This window comes from Embiotoca jacksoni, unplaced genomic scaffold, assembly GCF_022577435.1.
Source record: "Embiotoca jacksoni isolate LCO1_2020_lvr unplaced genomic scaffold, fEmbJac1.0.p SCAF_25, whole genome shotgun sequence".
Taxonomy (NCBI): domain Eukaryota; kingdom Metazoa; phylum Chordata; class Actinopteri; family Embiotocidae; genus Embiotoca; species Embiotoca jacksoni.
In genome coordinates, this window is record NW_027185376.1 from 5,109,851 (window position 1) to 5,131,672 (window position 21,822).

At 45.5% G+C, this 21,822-nt stretch overlaps 1 protein-coding gene across 4 annotated transcripts; it reads left to right on the plus strand.

Moving 5' to 3' along the window:
• Positions 1 to 902: 902 nt before the first annotated feature.
• map3k15 (mitogen-activated protein kinase kinase kinase 15) lies at positions 903 to 21,757 on the plus strand. Of its 4 annotated transcripts, none has more exons than XM_069159752.1 (30): positions 903 to 2,971; positions 4,497 to 4,636; positions 4,907 to 4,930; positions 5,320 to 5,397; positions 6,112 to 6,305; positions 7,226 to 7,394; positions 7,551 to 7,657; positions 7,756 to 7,926; positions 8,086 to 8,198; positions 8,884 to 9,043; positions 9,232 to 9,382; positions 9,487 to 9,594; positions 10,060 to 10,109; positions 10,450 to 10,545; positions 10,747 to 10,834; positions 11,160 to 11,293; positions 11,922 to 12,049; positions 12,306 to 12,436; positions 12,852 to 12,957; positions 14,191 to 14,348; positions 15,014 to 15,197; positions 15,655 to 15,832; positions 16,530 to 16,704; positions 17,353 to 17,538; positions 17,866 to 17,971; positions 18,196 to 18,454; positions 18,698 to 18,810; positions 19,351 to 19,457; positions 19,556 to 19,632; positions 20,444 to 21,757. In XM_069159752.1, exons 1-30 carry the CDS (start codon positions 2,650 to 2,652, stop codon positions 20,541 to 20,543), a joined length of 4,113 nt encoding a protein of 1,370 aa, XP_069015853.1. In that variant the 5' UTR covers positions 903 to 2,649; the 3' UTR covers positions 20,544 to 21,757. The 4 variants fall into 4 exon arrangements, with proteins under 4 accessions (XP_069015853.1, XP_069015854.1, XP_069015855.1 ...); XM_069159754.1 differs by having other exon boundaries at positions 2,894 to 2,971; positions 4,277 to 4,636; XM_069159753.1 differs by lacking the exon at positions 5,320 to 5,397 and having other exon boundaries at positions 905 to 2,971.
• The last annotated feature ends 65 nt before the right edge of the window (positions 21,758 to 21,822 follow it).

A 21,822-nucleotide genomic window follows, 5' to 3' on the forward strand; every position in this document is an offset into this window, starting at 1 on the left:
TAAAAATAAAAATAAAAACAACACACACACACACACACACCACCATACCACAAGATCCACGTGCGTTTCCGGTGCTCTCTCGGCAGCAGGCGAAGGGTTAACGGTCAGGACGGGGGTTCGAGGAATTTAGGGCAGCGAAAAGGTCCTCACAGGTAAAGGAAGATTACAATGTGTGTGTGTGTGTGTGTGTGTGTGTGTGTGTGTGTGTGTGTGTGTGTGTGTGTGTGTGTGTGTGTGTGTGTGGTAGCATGTACGGCTGTTTGCCTCCCTTCCTTCAATGTGCACAGAATCTATGGCAACCCGTCACTGTGGCCTTCCTGTTTTTTCAACTCCGAAATCTTTATTTCTTTTTTCTTTTTCTTTTTTTTCTTTTCTTTCTGTCGTTCGTACGACAACGAGAAGAAGAAAAAAAAAACAAAAGGAAACACACAAAAAAAAACTGCTACAACCGAGGTTACAAGTTGTTTTTTCTTGACTTGGTCCTTTATCTCCAGGATAGTGATAAATATATATACTTTTATATTTCAGTGTAATAAAGATGCTATTATGTACTGTACGTGTGCGCAGCTTTGTCTTGTTTGTAAAATATTTTGCACACATTTGTAAATGGGTACAAAAACTGTACGAAGGAGCATTTTCGTCCGCGCCGTCGCCTCTTATTGCTTTTTGCTCGATCTCGGGTCGCTGAAGGTCGAGAGCGAGCAAAAAAAAAAGGAGAAGTCCCGATTTGGTCGAAACAGAAACCGCTGCAGCAGCGTTTGCATAACTTAAAAAAAAACAGGAACAAGTTCACTGTTTTGCAAACATCGGCAGTATTTTCAAGTCTAATAGTTTGTTACCGAAAGCGTATTTTCATTCAGTACATCATTTTAGATTTTTTTTTTGTGTGTTAATAATAGTGTATAATTCTAGTACTAAACACTGAGGGTTTTTTTTGTTTTTGTTTTTGTGCCTAAACGGTGGGGTCGTATTTTAGAGTAGAAACGGTATTTGGTCGTATAAGTCGGAGGACTTGTTGGCTAAAACACAGCAAACTTTTGACACTAAATAATAACGTTGCGGCGCAACTGCGAGCGCGTAAACACGAGCAACTGTTATCTAACGTCGAATCATATTTTGCTTCTGCTGCCCCCCAGTGGCCAGGTAATCACTCACTGCAGCTTTAAAGACTTCAATTCAACACCAGCTGGAATAATCGTGTTACAGCAGATAAACTGAATGAAGTTGTACCGCAGAAACATCTGGATACCCTGCAATAAAAGTTATAGTAGCTTTTTTTTTTTTTATAATATAATTAAATTGTTTTATATGAGTTTTTACACACTGAGGATTTAAATATATTCAACCAATTTGCTTGTTAAAAAAAACAGGCTCACAATCTAATCCCCAAAGTAAATTTAGGCTGTGCATATTAGTTGAAATAAATAAAAACAGATAACCACAATTTGATTTGATTTATTTTTCACAAATTAAAAACACGGGGGAGAGGCAAAAACAAAAACAACCTGCGGGCTTATTTGAAGCCTCCACCCGATAATGTTAAAAGATTATAGTTATATAAAAGTTACATAATAATATTGCGACATAAAAATAATGGAAACAAATAACAGAATATAGGTTACAACAAAAACAATAAAGTCAATATAAAAGCAAAAAAAGATTTGCATATACACTCGGTCACCATACTCGTATATTGCAGTTACGAAACAGAAGTTAAATGTTGTTTTTTTAAGCACCTTTTCGAGCATTTAACAGAGGAAGAGCTCTTTGTCAGATGGGATACTATTCAAAACTATTCTATAATACTCTTCCACTTTGTTCCTCGTGCAACACTTTGTAAAAGACTGTTAGATTAATGTTATAAATTATAACAATGTCAGTGTCCGAGCAGCCTTAGTTCTCCAGTTACTTGACTTTTTGGATGATGTGCATATATTTGGAGAAAAAAAACAACAAATCAGCTCTCTGCTGGTTTTTCTTTGCTGGTATACGACTGGGGGACAGGAGGGGACCAGAAGGACGCGCAGGTTTTATATTTAGATAACGTGGCGGTAACGTTTCACACCGGGGTGGGACCCCCAGTTTATCACTCCGTTATTAGCGCTTTCCCTGCGGGGAAACTTCAAACCAGACTGACGCTGACAGGGGGGGGAAAAAAAAAAAAAAAAGAAAGAATACTTTTAACTTCCGGATGCCGTTTTCTCTCCTCCCTCTCCCCCCCCCCCCGCGGTTCCTCCTGTCTTCCTCGGGGGATCTGGTCGGATCCAGTCTGGGAGAAGCGAACTTCTTGGTGCGAGATTAATCGGCCGATGATGGGAGTTAATGAGGCGGAGATGCGGGGGGACAAACTCACACGCGCTCCTCTGCGGCGGCGATAGGTGCGCCACCTCCACCTCCTCCACCTCCACCTCCTCCACCTCCACCGCCTCCTCCACCACCGGCAGCGCCAACCGCCGCCAGTGAGCGCGAGGAGGGCAAAGACGGAGGAGCAGACGGAATAAAGAGGGGTGGAGAAGGCGGACAGCGAGCGGAGAGGGGACGGAGATACCTAAAGCAAACACACACACGCGCGCGCACGCGCACACACGCACGCGCACGCACACACACGCACACACACACACACACACACACACTTCCCGGGTTCTCGCTATGGAAACGGGGCAGAGCGCGCAGGTCGCCGACATGGGAGGCGAGCACTCAGCCGGGGTGTGCGTGACGGAGCGGGAAAGGGACCGGGACCGGGAGAAGGTCGACGTGTCCAGCCCCAGCCCGCCGGCCAAGCAGCGCTCGCTGCGGGTCGTGTACGTCCTGAACGACGGGCTGAAGTCGGTGATGGCGAGCAGCCCGGAGTCCGGAGCGCTGCAGTGCCTGCAGAGAGCCTGCGACTCGGAGAGCGCGCTGCTCACCACCGTCACCTTCGGCAGGCTGGACTTCGGAGAGACGTCGGTGCTGGACAGCTTCTACGATGCAGGTGTGTGTCACTGATCAGCTGTAGAGGTGAAGAAAAAAAAAGAAAAGAAAAGACAAAAAAAAAGTTGTTCACGTTCAAAAAGTCGTTTTAAAAAAAAAGTTGCACAACAGCATGTCGAAACTTAAAAGAGCAATTTTTTTTGTTTTTGTTGGAGTGGGCACAGTTGGCCTGATCTCACAGCGTTGTTATGAAATGTTCACATTCATCTCTTCTCCAATCTCCAAACTCCAACTTTTAATCGGTCACTTCTGGATTTAATTGTTTATGTTTTTTTTGTCCATCTTCTCTTTTGAAGGCCCCATTTAGGTGTTTTTGTCTTGTTTTGACCAAAAGAAACTGTTTATCTGCCAGCAACAGCAAAAGATGAAAAGCTTTTAGTAATTCACAGGTTTATTAAAGACAAAACCTTTCGATGGTGTGATTTTGAAATTTGGTTATTTGTGCTTTAAAGCTGCACTTTATTCAGGAAGCTACTTTTTTTTGTGCAGCCAGCGGGTGAAGCTTCGATTTATCCACTGAAATGTCTCGACGCTGACCGGACGGACTGGCGATACGTTTTGTGAGAATATCCACGGTTCTCCAGAGGATGAACCCAAATGACTTTGTTGACCCTTTTGGCTTTATCGTCCAGAGGGGCCGCCTGCTGTTGGACACGGTTGTTGTTGTTGTTTTTTAGTTAAATATCTCACTAATTGTTGGATGTGTTGGGATGAAATTTGGCACAAAGATTCACGTCCCCCTGGGGATTCATTTGAATAACTTTGGTGGACACGTAGCTTTCCATTAGTCCATCATCAGGTCAAAATTATAATACATGTTGACATTAGCATTTAGCTCCAACTGTAGCCAAGCACAGCCTTAAGCAGCACGGCTGGTTTTATATTACAGTACGAGTTCACATCCGCAATAATTCAAATAACAATCTTTATTTTCTCGGTCCCTCGGCCGTTTGCTGTTGTTTATATTTGGAAAATATTCGTGACAAGCTTTTACTACTGCACAATAGGCAGAGCTTCGAGGTGTGTTTCACTCCTGCTCGGTGTACGATCAGCGCTCTGCAGTAGATTGTGTGGATATAATTAGATGTAATCCACCCCTCGAGAGAAATGTGCTTCTTCGCATTTGCACGCTCGTCAAATCCTTGTTGTCCTTCCACAGACTCGTGTCGTCGTATCGTTCGGTACGCCGTGGGGCATTTACGCTCAGGGATGTTTCTTGGAATATGCAATGCAGTAAAAAAACAACAACCTCAGAGCTCCAGGGAAGGATTAAACTCACGTCTTCTGTTTTTTTTTTTTTTTAAAGTACAAACTGGTGGGGAAAAAGGAGACTTCAACTGTGATCCAATGCTTTATATTTCGCGAGCTTCCAACCGAACCCTATCCCGCAATTCACGGGGTCAGAGGTCACGTGCGAAGTTCAGGGATACGGCTCGAAGGCGAGTCCGGTTCACGTTTCGAACCCGCTGTAAACTGTAAAGCACGATCTCAAGAGATGTATTTCCTGTCGCCGCCGCCGCCGCCAGACATCGCGGTCGTGGACATGAGCGACGTGTTCCGGCAGCCCTCCCTGTTTTACCACCTGGGCGTGAGGGAGAGCTTCGACATGGCCAACAACGTCATCCTGTACCACGACACCGACCCCGACACGGCCCAGTCGCTGAAGGTACGCCCGTCCCAGAGCGACCGCCGCTGTAATCAGAGTTGGTGTTTACCATTCCTTTCCTCGCCTTCTCAGAACAAAGTGATCCACGGGGTTATTTTCAGACTCTCTCGTGTGTGTGTGTGTGTGTGTGTGTGTGTGTGTGTGTGTGTGTGTGTGTGTGTGTGTGTGTGTGTGTGTGTGGTACAGTCAGTTCTGCCAGCTGTTTAATGTAGTAAGAATACACTCTGTAAACATTCTTGAAACACATTCTCTTATTTGATCTCCTTACAGGACATGGTGGCACAGAAAAACACAGTAAGTTTGTGTGTGTGTGTGTGTGTGTGTGTGTGTGTGTGTGTGTGTGTTAACCAGTGATTTATGTGTACACACTGTCTTTTACTATATCTGGAATAACATCCTTGACAAGTGCTGTTTGTGTTCTCGCGCAGAAATGCATGAGGGAATGCATATCTACATGCTTTCCTCCGCTCGCTCGCTCGCACGCACACACACACACACACACACACACACACACACACACACACACACACACACACACACGGTCAAACGTGTGCTCTAGTTTTATTAGAAACTGATGTTTAATGTGTGTATGCTGTCTGTCTGTTTTTGTGTGTGTGTGTGTGTGTGTGTGTGTGTGTGTGTGTGTGTGTGTGTGTGTGTGTGTGTGTGTGTGTGTGGACTAGGCCACTCGTCTCTCAGCATTAGGTTTCCCGTGGGTTCAGTTGCCTCCAGAATACAGAGGCTCTGGATTGCGCAATAAAGTAGGTACAAGGCCTGCACCGAAGCATGCTGGGAGATCTCCTCCTCACAGACTGATAATGCTAACACACAGGTCGAGGTGAGGCTGGACAACGAACGACCTCGTCGTGGGATGTTGTGTGAATAACACATTAAACGAAAAGAGCTTTGGACATGGCGGACTCTCTGCAGCTCCCGTTTTCATCATATTTATCTCGACTTTTAGCTGCACCGTGAACACGAACACACACGAACAACCTCTTAGATGGCGCAATGGGCACATACGTTGGCACCTTTGCAACCATGAGTCTAAACCACAGACTTTATATAGACGTGTTCGTAGCTCCCAGGCCAGTGCGGAAGGGCCTTGAACTGCAATACCACCTACTGCCGCTAGAGGGTATCTCCCAAAAAAAAGCCTCCCGTCCCGTAGGCTCCCATTCAAAAAGTCTCTTCCAGATTAGCGCTCCGGCCGTCCCATCTGAAAACTAACTCTGTCAATACCGACCCTCCTCATTAACCGCTCTCTAATCCATCCGACCTTCCTTTTTGCACCTTCGTACCAGAACCCGGCACGTGTGTTCTCCATCTGACTGTGTTGAATGATGCATCGGGAATTAAAACAAAAAAAAAACAAAAAAAAGGAAAAAAGAAGCACCTGCAGGGTTTGCAATCAAGAGTCCTGTTTTTAAATTTGAACGAGACCCGAGCTGAACCCTCCTCCTCTCTCCTTCCAGGCGTCCAGTGGTAACTACTACTTCATTCCCTACATAGTGACTCCCAACCACGAGTACATGTGCTGCGAGAGCGACGCCCAGCGCCGGGCCAGCGAGTACATGCAGCCCAGCTGGGACAACCTGCTGGGGCCGCTGTGCGACCCGCTGACCGACCGCTTCACCAGCCTGCTGAAGGACATCCACGTCACGTCCAGGTGAGACGATCACACGCGTCTCTGGTGCGTCTTTTAAAATCTGACGGTGGTGCAGGTGCTGGTTTTATTTTCTAAAACGTTAAAAATACTCCCATTACAAGTTTTTTTTGAAAATTTTACTTAAATAAAAGTATGTAAATATAAGTACTAATACTAAACTAAAACGATAACGACTTGATGTAAAAACAGTATTTTAAAGTTGTAGTTTGTTGCGGTGGAGCGAATTTATTTTTATATATTTTTTTTTTTACAAAACTGCAATTAATTATTATTTTCATTATGAACCAGTCTGCTGATTATTATCTTCATTAATTAATTGTACAGATGGTGTTTTTTTTTAATTCCCCAAATTATAAGAAATTCCATCCCCATTAAGGCCACTTCATGGTTTCCGCTGTTTTGATTTAGTCTGTTGACACGGAAACCGCTAATTAACCTTTAAGCAATGAAATCATTAGAACAATCAACATTTATACATTTATCAATAATCAACATTTCAGAAGCTGTGACCGTGACATTTTTTTTTATTTTTTGTTGTTGTTGTTGAAAAATGACAATTATTAACACATTTTCTGTCAATCAACACATTGTTTTATAGTCATTAACATGTAAATGATGTTCCTCCTTCTATCAAACCCACCAATAGAAACTCCAGAAAGGTTTTTGATTCGCAAGCAAAAGTTTTTGTTTTGCAGGCAAAAAGTCGAGTTTCATCAGCAAAATTCTGAATTATGTGACTAAAACTAACAAAACTGTGAAAGCAGCTTTTTTTTTTTTTTGTTGCACCGCAAATAATTTTAATCCAATCATTTCATATATCGTTACTGTCAAACTTGATTGTGCGAGAAATTGGCTCTGAAAACAGTTTTTTTTGTGCGTTTTTTTTGGTGTCTCTTTCTTTCCTTCCCCTCGTCCCGCAGCGCTTCCTTTAAGGACACGCTGCTCAACGACATCAGGAAGGCCAGAGAGAAGTACCAGGGAGAGGAGCTGGCCAAGGAGCTCTCCCGCATCAAACTACGAATCGACAACACGGAGGTCCTGACGCAGGACATCGTCATGAACCTGCTGTTTTCCTACCGAGACATACAGGTACAAACGCACAAAAAAAAACACGGAGGAACACGAGCTTCGTCGGAAACGATGCCGGCGTCAATTCCCCTTTGCAAATATTCGACGCGCGTCGTTAACAAAAAAAAAAAAAAAAAAAAAAATGCCGTCCCCTCCCGTGTCTTTACAACCCGCCAGGACTACGACGCTATGGTGAAGCTGGTGCAGACGTTGGAGATGCTGCCGACCTGCGATCTGGCCACGCAGCCGATGATCCAGTTCCACTACGCCTTCGCCCTCAACAGGTGACCTCGTGCAGATGTTTTAAGTCTCGAGTTGAATTCGAGCGGTCCGTCTACCTTCACGCTATATTCATGAATGGATTAAACGTGTGTCGGTGCAGGAGGAACAGCCCCGGCGACAGGGAGCAGGCGCTCAGAGTGATGCTGCAGGTGTTGCAGTCCTGCGAACACCCGGCGCCCGACATGTTCTGCCTCTGCGGACGGATCTACAAGGATATTTTCCTCGACTCGGACTGCAAAGACACAAAAAACCGAGACAACGCTATACAGTGGTGAGAACACACACACACACACACACACACACACACACACACACACACGCAAACGCGGAAATAAACGCACCTTTTTTTTTTGCATCTAATTAATTCCCCCCCCCCCCCCCCCCCCCCCCCCCCCCCCCGCAATGTGTATTCGTCCGCTTCCACCTGCAGGTACAGGAAGGGTTTCGAGCTGCAGCCGACCCTCTACTCCGGCATCAACCTGGCCGTCCTCCTCATCGTCGCCGGCCAGCAGTTCGAGAGCTCCATCGAGCTGAGAAAAATAGGTGACCCCCGGACGCCCCCTTTCGATTTCTCGTCCGCAGGGTTCACGAGCCGCTGAAGATACTCGAATTTGATGTTTTTAAAAGATGGTGCTTAAAAACGACGTCAAATGGATGCGTTTTCAGCCACGATCGTGCTGCTGCTGCGCCGGCTTCATTTGTCTTCGTTCCGTTTCACGGTATCCGAATAACGGTGAACAGATCGGAGGCACTCGAGAGGGTGATTCGCTAAAAAGCCTTTCGTCGGTCGTGGCTGTTCAATCACAGTAAAAACTCAACGCGTTTTAGCCTCCAAGGTCTTCGTCAGGTACCGATAAGCTGTTTCCTTATGTGTGTGTGTTGGTCAGCAGTCACATGACCAGTACGGACCAATGAACTGTCATTACGCGGGGTCGCAGGTCAAAGACACGCGATAGGAAACATGATGTCACGGAGTTGAAACCAAATGCAGACGATAATCAAAAATCTTAAAATCTCTTCAAACATGCATTTCAACATTAAGTGGCAAGTGACATTTAAACTCACCCAGTTGGTGGACTAACATGTTTTAGGATCAGTTTTAAAAACTTATTTAAGGCCGGACAGGTTACAAAAACCTCAAACTTAGCGGCTATTTACGCAATAGAAAGAAGCTACGCTACGGTTAAAGTGTTTCACTTTCTGTCCTCGGATGATCTTATTCCTGCAGGTGTGAGGCTGAATAGTCTGCTGGGGCGCAAAGGTTCCCTGGAGAAAATGAATAACTACTGGGACGTGGGCCAGTTCTTCACCGTCAGCATGCTCGCTTACGACATCACCAAAGCCACTCAGGCTGCCGAGAAGCTCTTCAAACTGAAGCCACCTCTCTGGTAAAGACTTCGCATTTCAGAATCAGTTCTCTGCCGTCGACTGTACGGAGGCGCTTACAGAAGAAAAGTCAATCCTCTGGGACTAAAGATCTGTATCTTCAGTGACGAGAAAAGTAGCGACGGCGCTAAATTTGATGTATTAGATACTTGGATATCAATACAAGTCTGGATTTTCTATTTCCTTCCAGGTACTTGCGGTCGGTGGTGCAGAACCTGCAGCTGATCCAGAGGTTCAAGAAGCAGGCGGTGGAACATTCGCCCCAGCGGGAGAGGCTGGACTTCTGGATGGACATCATCGTCGAGGCCACGCAGGGCACCACCAACAGACTCCGGTTTCCAGTACAAACATGAATACGCGCACGCACGCTCACGATTGCGCACACGGAGACGTTTGTAACACGCGTGCTGACGTGTTGTTTTTTTTTTTTGGTTTGGTTTTGCAGGTGTTGATCCTGGAGCCGACCAAACTCTACCAGCCGTCCTACGTGTCGATCAACAACGAGGCCGAAGAGAAGAACGTTTCTATCTGGCACGTTTCTCCTGCTGAAACGGTCAGAGCGTCAACAATATAGAGGAAAACACACATTATACGAGCTTAGTCGGACTGCCGCCTCCCTTTCTGGATAAAAACAAAACAAAACCAGCATATTCTGTATTCCTGTTCAACTTTATATAAAGATATATGCGATGTCTGTATTGAAGTCAATATCGAGCTCGGTCTTGTTTTTAAGTGACGCGGTTGTGAAACTGAAGTTATTTAACGTGATTGTCAATTGGGCACAATAGTTCGATATAATTCGAATTTATGCATCGTGATCGTACATTATTAAACCATATCGAAATACTGAGAGTATATATTTTACACCACTTAATCATTTTCAAAAATATAAATATTGCAATGATGGCGTTTGTTGGTTCTCGCGGGTCGATTAGACAAACACGACCTCCTCCCATCAGAGGAATGTGAATAATGTGGAAAATGGAAAACGAGTAACTTCATTTGCTTTTCTTAACAGAAAGGGATCCATGAGTGGAACTTCAATGCGATGTCCATTAAAGGCATCAGGTATGAAAACACAGGTTACAGTAGAAACAGCTGAAAATCGAATATTAACAAACAGAAAAAAAAACCGTCATTGGATTGCTTTCAACTTCCCACAAAGGACTGAAAAGTAATTTATGTAATAATATTTATAATAAGTGACAATGAGGTGGGTTTTTTTTTTCTTCATTTTGAGGTCTGATCTGCTGCTTTTTAATATAAATGACCTCAACTTTGTTTAATAACAGTTTTGAGAGTAAATTAAATTTATGTTTCATAGAGATATGAGGTAGCTAATTAAAAAAAAACACAAAAAAACCCCAAAGAAACAGTGAACTGATGTAGTGACATTTTCTTTCCGCAGCATCAGTAAGTTTGACGAGCGCTGCTGCTTCCTCTACGTCCACGATAACTCCGACGACTTCCAGATCTACTTCTCCACCGAGGAGCAGTGCGGTCGGTGAGGACACACACCTCTAGATGTGTCTGTGTAGGTGTGTGTGCGTGTTCGTACGTGTTTGTGGTCGTACAGTTCGTACGTGCGGTTTGCGACCTTGCAGGCCCGCGAACTGGGAAAATGATATGTGTGTGTGTGTGTGTGTGTGTGTGTGTGTGTGTGTGTGTGTGTGTGTGTGTGTGTGTGTGTGTGTGTGTGTGTCAGGTTCTGCTCCATGGTGAAAGAGATGATCTCCGACGGCACGGGGAACGCCGTGGAGCTGGAGGGGGAAGCTGACGGAGATACGCTGGAGGTCAGTGCGTGATTGTCTGCGAGTGCATTTCCCGTGAACGCATTCTTTAATAGCTCAACAATAACAATAAAAACAGCAACTTTTGATAAAAAAAAAAATAATAATAATAAAAAAACTAGTTCTCTTACTCTTGTGATCAAAATTATTGCTCCAAAACTCAATTCTGGGGCTGTTCTGTAAGGAGTTTTCTCAAAGATCATACATTTAGCAATTTCTGATCAAACCACTTCTGGTTTAAGCACAAGACCACTTCCTGTACGAACACAAACACTTTATTCACGACGTGTATTTGGTATTTTTTTTTGTACGTGTTTGTGTGCTGCAGTACGAGTATGACACCAACGAGACGGAGGACAGGGTGGTGCTCGGGCGGGGCACTTACGGAGTGGTGTATGCTGGGAGAGACGTCAGCAACCAGGTCCGGATCGCCATCAAAGAAATCCCGGAAAGAGACAGCAGGTACGTTCGCAGCCTGACCTGCATTCATGGTTTTCAGTAGAGCTGAGAAAACAAACAAAAATACATATAATTTTAAAACGCCATCGTTTGTAGACGGTTTTTTTTTTTGTTCTTGTTGTTGCAATACTGTGAGCGACCACTGGGGGAAACGCATCTACAGCTGATAGACGACATCTGGTGCTCTGAGAAAATGCTCCGGGTGAAACTCGCGCCGTGAAAATGCAGTTCTGGGCAAAAACGCCAACATAAACCGTTATTGTTTAGGTGACAATACAGGAAGGACGTCAAAAAACGTTTTTCAAAAGTATTTTTTAAAACAAATTTAGCTCCTTTCTTTGTTGAAATAAGTTGTAGAAACTATATTTTATGAGTTTAAAAATACAATTTGTGCCATGAAATTCACATTATTATATATATTTTTTTTCCACTTTGTTATTTAAACAAAACAGAGGAAGAATTTTACAGCAGGGCAGCATATGTATGTTTAGATTTTAGGATAAATGCTAGGTGACACTGTAAATCCTGTGTTTAGAAATGGTAAACTATCGATGCAGTTATTAGCACATCAGACCAAATGAATGTCTTTTTTTTTGTTGTTGTTTTTTTTTTCTTTGTGTCTGATTTCCAGGTACTCGCAGCCCCTTCACGAAGAGATCGCCCTGCACAAGTACCTGAAGCACAGGAACATCGTTCAGTATTTGGGCTCCGTCTCTGAGAACGGATACATCAAGATCTTCATGGAGCAAGTGCCCGGAGGTACAAAAAGAGTACTGGCGCGCTCATGTTGTGTCGACGATGACCTGAAACTGTAATTCATTTTGTAGATACTCTGTTTTGAATCATGCGTTTCCTTCTTGGAAGTACAGCTTTTAAGGCCCGCGATGGACAAATAGTCTTATCTTCGGAGGTCGATGCTTTGTGACCTCCCGGTCGCCGGGCGGTCTCTCTAACCGCTTGGTCGTCTTCCCCATTTCACGATAGGTTTTGGACACTCCTTGTCTCCTTTCTCCAGGAAGCCTGTCTGCGTTGCTGAGGTCCAAATGGGGTCCTCTGAAGGAGGCGACGATCATTTTCTACACCAGACAGATCCTGGAGGGGCTGCGGTACCTGCACGAGAACCAAATCGTCCACCGGGACATCAAGGTACCAGTCGAACCCAACGCAAAACACCTTTTTTTTTTTTTTTTTACCGATGTGGTCGTCGGTTAGATGAAGTGTAACGTCACCATTGGGATGTTCTGGTGATTGGATGACGACTTTAAACAAATATAGACCTTCGGTAGACTTTTGGGACGTCTCCCAGCACAGATTCACGTCTTTTTAACGCACTCTACCTTCAGTTTTTCAGATGTCTGGTTTCTTTGCTGGAGATGATATTACAAAGCTATTTTTTTCTAATTAATCCACATTATCCACATAATCTCATGATTGTGAATACAAGTTTTTTGGACTGTCGTTTCTCATGTTACGAGGATATTGAATGACTTTAATAGAAATCATATTTAAGTCATTTTTAGGCCAGCGTATGTGTGAGTAAAACGGTGTGTTTCTTCATCAGGGCGATAACGTGCTGGTGAACACCTACAGTGGCGTCTTGAAGATCTCCGACTTCGGTACCTCCAAGCGGTTGGCGGGAGTCAATCCCTGCACGGAAACATTCACAGGTAACCGTTTGAATCTCCGGTTTCGCTTCGATAAATTTCTTCGATGTTCTGCGACATAGTTTAGGTTCATTGATTTTCAGCAGTTTTTAATCTACATGGACACGCCCACATCCAAAGTGAGAGGCGAATACATACGAAACTTTCAACAACAAATGCTGCTATATATACATATATATATATATATATTAAAAAAAAAACTCAAAATACCTGTAATTTGTACAAGAAACGAATGTATTTATAAGCTAGTGCCGTTTAAGGTCGTGTCAAAGTCTGTGAAAAAGAAAGGATGGCGGTGTCTCCAGAATTTATCCGATGTGTGACGTGAATCCTGGACCCGACTGAATTTGAGCGTTTCTCTTTCGGCGGAAATTTCCCAAAAAATATCTTCAGGCTCAAAGGGTGAAGAGTCGAAGTCGATTGACGGCATATTTTTTTTTAAAATTGTTTAAATGAACGTAAGCAGCAAATGTTTCACAGTGGAAAGCCTTGTTCAGAAACGGCTTTCTGTTTACTAAAATGCCAGAGGGCTTTTAATTTGAAAGGGTTACAGGAAGTTTAGTATCGTGCGGTGCGATGCGGCCCGCCCGATTACGTGTTCTCCGGTTAACGGCTGACGGAGAAGGACGATGAGTCGTACGTGAACAAAAGACGGCAATTTTCGGTCCGGGGCGGCATGAAGTGGAGCCGCCGCAATGCTGCCGTCTCAGTGCTGCGAGTATGAAGTATCAAATGACCCTCAAAATGTCAAGAGCCACTATCGGCCTCTATGGAAACCCTCGGACGGAGGGGCGCTCTCGGCGACACTGCGGACGTTCACATTCATCGGCCATCTGGCCTTCTCCGGCAGCCGGCGAGTTGTGTAATTAGATTAGCTAATCAAGCAGAGGCAGAACGGTGTTTACCTTTCATTAGGAGGTGTGTGTGTGTGTGTGCGTGTGTGTGTGTGTGTGTGCGTGTGTGTGTGTGTGTGTGTGTGTCCTTATCTGTTTTCCGACTCCCTTTCTTTTTTTTATAGCTCCTGCTGTCTCTTTTTGTTTATATCAGCATTTGGAGCGAATACCAAATCTGCTCTGAATTTCTGACTCGGCGACACAGTAAAAGCACTCCGATCTCATGTCTTTCCCGATCCCTAAAAGTAGCTGCGGTGCGAAAAGGCCAACCACCTTTCGCTGAATCTTTAAAACGCTTTCGCCCGGTAGAAATGAGTCGTGCCGTCTGTCTCCCTGCTCGTAGGTACGCTGCAGTACATGGCTCCGGAAATCATCGACAAGGGCCCCCGAGGCTACGGGGCGCCGGCCGACATCTGGTCCCTGGGATGTACCATCATAGAAATGGCCACCGGGAAACCCCCCTTTCACGAGCTGGGGGAGCCGCAGGCCGCCATGTTCAAGGTGGGTGCTGGCCGCGAGGGACTTAAATCTTCAGTTAAAGCAGCAGCTGTTAACGATTCAGCATTTCGCCACATTCGGCATTTCGTCGCCCGAGGCGGGCTCTCATTGCCACGCCCCTTTCTGGGGGAAAACAGACATTGCGACGGAGAATCGGAGGAAGTCGAGTCCTTTCTCCAAACTTCTGCTCTAAACTAACCGGTTTAAATATCGGCGCTATGCCGAAGAGTCGCCGTGTAGTTACTTGCACCAATAACGATGTGAAAAACTCGTATCTCCGTTTTTTTTCCCCCCCTGTAATGTCCTAAAAAAGATCCTGATGGAAAAGCTCCGGCACCACTCTATGGAAAGGAAGACTAAAGTGACGTCACTGAGGAATTACAAAATTGTATTTTTTTTTGCTGCCGGTCAGAGTGGAGATAAGAAACCCCGCCGTGTCAATTTTTTTTGTAATTTAAAGTCATTTTGATCCGGTGGTTTTGTGACGAAAACAGCGCGTTCTTCTTCTCCCCATGTTATTTAATGGCAGCGGGCGGACAGCTTTGTATGCGCATCGTCGCCACCTTCTGGCGGGAGTAACGCATTACAACCAGGTGCCGGTTAAAAAAAACAAAAACAGGAAATGAGGCTTGTTTCTAAGCTTTCTAACAGCCGGTCTCTGTAATCAGGTGGGCATGTTTAAGATCCACCCCGAGATCCCCGAGTCGCTGTCGCTGGAGGCCAAGTCCTTCATCCTGCGCTGCTTTGAGCCCGACCCTCACAAGAGAGCCATCGCCTCGGACCTGCTCAGAGACACTTTCGTCCGGCACAACACGAAGGGCAAGAAGAGCAAGATCGCCTTCAAACCATCAGGTCACACACGCACGCACACACACACACAAATATAATGTAAATATATAATCTACCACCTTTATCTGGTCGTTATTGTTTAATTTCAGTGATGCCCGCGTGCTCTCGGGCGCGGTTCATTTATGGTTTGTTATCGAGGTTATTGAACCAATGTGTCTTGTTAACATACTATACTCAATCCTCAAAACTCATTTCCTTTGCTTTAATTTGATCCAATCGACAATATGAGCCTTCTTTTTTCTGATTTCAGTCACAACACCTTTGCAAATGTTTCACAATAAAAGCTTTTCTGCGAACTGAAATGCCAGAGGAGCTTTTAATTTGAAATGGATACAGGAAGTTTAGTTTTTTTTTCTTTTTTTTGCGTAATGTAGTAAATTTAGAGAAAAATGCACAATGGGTTCAATAATAATTCATGAAATGTAAACATCGCCTCGTGTGTTGTTGTTGTTTTTTTCAGACTACATCCATAACGTGTCGCTGCCGGTGCAGCTGCAGGGCGAAGCGGCCGGCAGCAGCAGCAGCGAACACGGATCCGTGAGTCCCGACTGCGACTCCAAACACGACGTCTTCTTCCAGAAGAAGAAGAGCTCCGGCTCCGAGAACCTGCTGAAACCCCCCAACTCCAACTACCTGAGGTGTGTCTGACGGCGGACAGTTAGAAATTTGACATCGCTTTAAAGATCCAAAACTTTTCAGTTCGACTTCAGGTGTCTCTAAAATCGTAAAAAAAAAAAAAAAATCTTCTCGCAGAATAATGTTCATTTAATATGGATGGTGTCATTCCCGGTGTAGAAATAAGACTCAAAACAATGTGTTCCTGCAAACTCCGCTGGTACACTTCAGATTGTGTAAAAATACCTGGATGTGTGTGTGTGTGTGTGTGTGTGTGTGTGTGTGTGTGTGTGTGTGTGTGTGTGTGTGTGTGTATTTGGGTGGCAGGTGGCCTTATTGTGCTCCCAGTGTGCTCCGCTGTGTTTTACAACACTGATCTAATGAGCTCTGATCATTTTACGAGTTTCGGCGGGCGGCTGTGCACACACTCGGCGTCCCTCGTGCACCGACGCGGCCGTGCGTGTGTGTGTGTGTGTGTGTGTGTGTGCGTGCGTGCGTGTGTGCGTGCGCGTCCCGCCGTGCTGAGTCATGCTGCCTCAGCACTTCCCTGAGCACACAGAGTCGCCAGGAGAGACTTGCATCTGTAAATAAACTGAGCGCCGCGTCACGCTGTTGTAAATCAATTGTGTACTTCCTGTCTTGTTTTATGTTGCTTGTGTTTGTGTGTGTGTGTGTGTGTGTGTGTGTGTGTGTGTGTGTGTGTGTGTGTGTGTGTTGCAGTGTCCCAGATGAGGGTTCGGTGTCGGAGGACCGCATCGCCCCCCCCTCGCCCGAGGACCGGGACGGCGGCCTGTTCCTGCTGAAGAAGGACAGCGAGAGACGGGCTATTCTCTACAAGGTCCTCAATGACGACCAGGAAAAGGTCATGTCCAACCTCAAAGAGAACCATATCCAGGTGTGTGTGTGTGTGTGTGTGTGTGTGTGTGTGTGTGTGTGTGTGTGTGTGTGTGTGTGTGTGTGTGCTGGTTTTACTCATCTTGTGGGGGCTTAGGTCTGTTTAACCAGCCACATTGTGGTCAGTCATCATACTTTGGGTTGAAGATGCTGTTTAATGGTGGTTTTATGCTCTCTAAGAAATAACTGTAAATCAATGCAGTGAAGTGATGGAGACACATTGCGGATAACTGGACTTTCCTTTATACGCTTTATGTTGTGATTACACCACATATTACAACATATTTCTTAAATTGTATATGTAATTCATTAACAGACATAATCTCAGCGAGAACATCCCACAGAAAACTGCTGTGTTTCTGTTTCTACCTACATCATTTTAAAGTAGTGACACTGCAACCTGCATGCAAGAACAAGAGCCTTCATTTCCGTCTATGTCTTTTGTGATACTACCAGTAGGGGGCGCAAACACTCCTTTAAAAGAAAATCCTACTATGCTATTCTGTTGCCGGGGTCTGACGGTGTCTCACATAACTCAGTCAGTCACATGACTCGAATTCACTTGACGGGCTTTACGTTTGGTTCATGTCTCCAACAGTTCGGGCTCAGAAATCTTAAATCAGCCGAAATGTGTTTCTGTGTTTCTCAGGGCAGCGAGGAGCTCCAGCTGTCCGTCGAACACATCAAGCAGATCATCTGCATCCTTCGAGACTTCATCCATTCCCCGGAGAGGCGCGTCATGGCCGCCACCATCTCCAAGCTCAAGCTGGACCTGGACTTCGACTCCACCTCCATCAACCAGATTCAGCTGGTGCTGTTCGGCTTCCAGGACTCGGTCAGCGCAAAAACGCACCGACGCGTCGCGTGTACAAGCGCACATACGTGATTTATATACGCAGCCGAAAGAATTCGATTCATAAAACATCTGTTCGGGAGATCTTCCAGGCGTGAAAAGTCCTGAAAAGATCTGAATTCAGCCTTAAAAAACTTTTTTTTCTACATTTTTTTGAATATTTCTCACCTCTCGGTTAAAAGTGGACTTGTTGATCCTTTTTCACGAGTTTCATCAGACCTAAAAAAAAATTAAGATGTCACGTCGAATTCTGTGAGGAATTAAAAGAAAAACATCTATAAGTCTAAAAACCTGTTGTGACGTTCTCAGGTGAACAAAGTCCTGAGGAACCATCACATCAAACCTCACTGGATGTTCGCCATGGACAACATCATCCGCCGAGCGGTGCAGGCCGCCATCACCATCCTCATCCCAGGTGGGCGTCTAACGCGGCTTTCGGCTCCCAATTGTGGACGCATTTGGATTTCGACTTTCGCCCTCCCAAACGAGCGTATTTCTACGTTAAAAAAAACAAACAAACGATGATTAAATACAGTTAAATCACAAGTTATCGGATTAAAACTCAAAACGAGGCCGCGCAAGCGGAGAGGCGATGACACGTCGTGACCTACGACCTTTCAACTTTCCCCCACCTTCCAGAGCTGCAGACCCACTTCGGCCCGGCGTCGGAGTGCGAGGGAGCGGAGAAGGAAGACGAGGTGGACGAGGAGGAGGTGGAGTTCGGTCCCGTTTTGGCGCCGCACGCCGACGACCCCGGGACGGCGGCCGACTCCGGGGCGACGGCCGACCCCGCCCACTCCGCGGTCAGCACACTGAACTCCGCCCACTCACAGGAGCATCAGCGCTCGCATCACCAGCTGGGCGCCCAGCTGGGACGGCTCAAACAGGAGACCAACAGGTGAACACACACACACACACGCACACGCGACACACACACACACACACACACACACACACACACACACCTCCCGGAAACTTGTGTTTGTGAATTACTGACTAAAAGTAAAATTAAAGCAACCTCAAGTTATACAATAAACTCCACGCTTCAGACATTTGATCCTTTCGTGACCTTTAACCCCTGAAAGCTGCAACGCTCTTCTTCCGTGTGTGTGTGTGTGTGTGTGTGTGTGTGCGCGCGCAGGCTGCTGGAGGAGCTGCTGCAGAAGGAGAAGGAGTACCAGCAGGTCCTGAAGGCCACGCTGCAGCAGAGGACACACGACCTGGAGCTGGTCCGGGTCCGACACCGACCACCAGGTAAAACACACCGACTCCCTCGTCTGTGCAGCAGGATCCGGCTGTGGATGAATTCTGTTTCTCCTTTCCGTAACCTGAACACAACCGTATTCCAAACATCCAACCGGGCCTGAGCCAAAACTAAGCCGGGTATCGGCGCCAGGCCGAACCAGAACCAGAACCGGAACCAGAACCGTGACCTGACGTAACCCCAACCGCAGCAGGAGGGAGGGAGATACAGGAACAATCGCTGTAACAGGATTGTTTGAACTGTTTGAAGGGAGAACCGAACGGACTCACTTTTTATTTCATATCCACCGGAAACATTCACCGGATCCCTCCGGGATTTTTTTTTTTTTTTGCGCCGATTTTTCACGATCGTTGCGATCGAAAATTGCTTAACTTAAAGCCTGAAGCGCCGCCGTGCACATGATCTGATTGGATTGTGACGTGCAGGTGCCGCATACATCTGCGTAGTAATGAGGTTTAAAAACTGCCGTGAGCAAAGTCTTCTGTTGTTGTCATGGAGAAAGTAAAACCCCGGCGCTTTCTTCATTCCAGACATTTCACCTCCCTCCATCTTCCACATCCCAGCGGACCAGGAGCCAGACAAGCAGCTCACCGATTGGCTGAAGGAGCAGGGGGCGGACCCCGACACCGTGGACAGGGTGGCGTAACCGTCGGCAGCTTCTCCCTCTACGTCCGACGACCTTCAGCGGTGAAACGTTGTCGTCAAACTAACCGCGTTTTCTGTTTGGTGTCGCAGTTCGTGATGGAGGAATACACGCTGGCCGACGTTCTCAACGATGTCACCAAAGATGACCTCCGCTGTCTACGTCTACGGTATCTACGCTTCTTTTGTGTCCCGTCAAAATAAAAGCATCAAACTTGACGGGAAAAACAAAATAATGATAGTCTTTAATACGCGTTACTCTTTTTTTTTTTTAAATGTTTTATGAGCATTTCATCGAGAGAGTTTGCCGGCTTACAGCTACATTGTTGCCTCCTGAACGTTTACCTTTTTTTTTTTTTAATAGGTCGCTAATTTTCTGGTTGTTTCAACTCCTTTGAACTTCCTGAAATTATTAAATGTACATTTTGGAAATGTCGAATCAACCTAGTAAAGCTTCCAGAGCTGCAAAAACTCAGACAAAAAAAAAAAAAATTCCCCAAAATTCATATGATCTGCGTCGTCGAGGGAAGAAACCACAAAACGGCAACTCGACGAGCACGAAACAAGAATTTTCTCGCTGCAGCAAACTTCATCAATTCATTCTTTCGGCAAAAAAAAAGAAAGAGAATAAAACAAAACTAGAAGAAGCTCCCAGGAGTGTCTGGATTTAGACTTCACGCTTTATTAATCCCGCAGTGGGGAAATGTAGTCGTCACGGCGACGTAGAAACACAGTTCAGAAAAAAAAAAAAAAAGGTGCACACAATAAGAAAAAAAATTACAAATGCAATAAAATTATATCGATACAAATATTTTTTTTTGTTGTTGAAAAAAACAATGAACACACACACGCACACACACGCACACACACACACACACACACACGCACGCGCACACACACAAGCACGTCTTCCCCCGCGAGTCGTAACCTCTTAACTTCCAACACAAGTCAAACCCGTCCCGTCTTTCCTTACCCTCCCAGGGGCGGAGTCCTGTGCCGGATCTGGCGGGGCATCCAGCGGCACCGAGAGCGAGAGAGGCTGACGAGCGACCGGCGCTCGGACGGCGACGGCGACGCGTGACGGCGTCGTCGGACTCTCGTTTGGCAGTAAACATGCACACACATCCACACATTACCAGCCCTGCATGGCCGACCTCTCCATCTTCTCTCTCTCTCTCTGCCTCCACGGTGCCTCTTCACGTCGTAGTCTCTCTCTCTCTCTCTGTTTTTGTTTTGTTTTTTATGTAGCGGGACTGACCGACTCCACGCAGACTCCAAACCCGACCAGACCAAAGCGCGTTAGTGCAGGCACTACTGTTTGTGTCTTCATGTGCATTTAAAGGCGTTCGTGCGCCACGGTGCGTTTTGTGCTCGAGACTGCCAGAAAAAACACAGAAACGGTGTGAAGTAGGAATGTTCCCCTTGGGGTGTGGAAACGCCTGCCGCACACCGAAAGGTGCCCGTAGGAGGTTTGATCCTCTCAGAGAATTGAAGTTTTTACTGTGAAACAACAAAAAAAATACATATATATATTTAAAAGTCTAGAAACGTTTATTAAAACACTCGCAAGCAACAGCCACAAAAAAAAAAAAAAAATCCATTTATAAAAACAAAAACAACATCACCTGAATGACCTCGACACCTCTGTCAAAATGGACGGACATTTTGAAGCCTTGAGATTTTTTTTTTTTTTTTTTTTTTTTTTTTAAGGTCAAAGTTCAATGAAGGAAGCAGGACACGCAGGATCATCCAGCTGAATCGCGAGCGAGCAGACTCGAGTGTTTAAGTGCATCGCTGAGATTTGCCTTACGTTAGCGTGTTTTTTTACAGATGTTCTGCAGCTGCAGAGACGCAAACTAACTGCAAACGCTGACGACCAAAGAGCAGGAACGACCGCGAGCTTGAATTTGGGTAAAAATCCGCCGAAAACTAAAGACACACGGGCTGTTTGTCCGTCCCGTGACTGACCCGCCGCTGAAGACGTGACTCACCGCGAGTCATTTTTTTTAATAACTTATTTCAGCCTAAAGCCTTAAATTTTGTAAAAAAAAAAAATTTAATTAGCACGCACACACACACACACACACACACACACACACACACATCACAACTGCTGGTCATCGCCGCCTTGTCCTTTGTACGCACGTTAATTTATTAGTTGTGACTATTCTCTTCTCATCTGCGTGTATCTGTATTTAATTGTGTTTTTTTTTTTTTATGACTATTATTATGATTATTCCAACTGTCACGTATTGTTTTAATGTGCTTTAACAACTGCAATAAACCTGGAACGAGTGAACGTTTTGCTCTTTGACGCTCCTGACACTTTGCTGTTTTTGGCTTCAAGCCATGTGAAACAG

Bases quoted from the DNA above. Each gene is read 5' to 3' on its own strand.
- map3k15 (XM_069159752.1), top strand. From the start codon at position 2,650: ATGGAAACGGGGCAGAGCGCGCAGGTCGCCGACATGGGAGGCGAGCAC. The intron at 4,637-4,906 runs GTACGCCCGTCC...ATCTCCTTACAG, and splicing joins ACACGGCCCAGTCGCTGAAG to GACATGGTGGCACAGAAAAA. The intron at 9,044-9,231 runs GTAAAGACTTCG...ATTTCCTTCCAG, and splicing joins AAACTGAAGCCACCTCTCTG to GTACTTGCGGTCGGTGGTGC.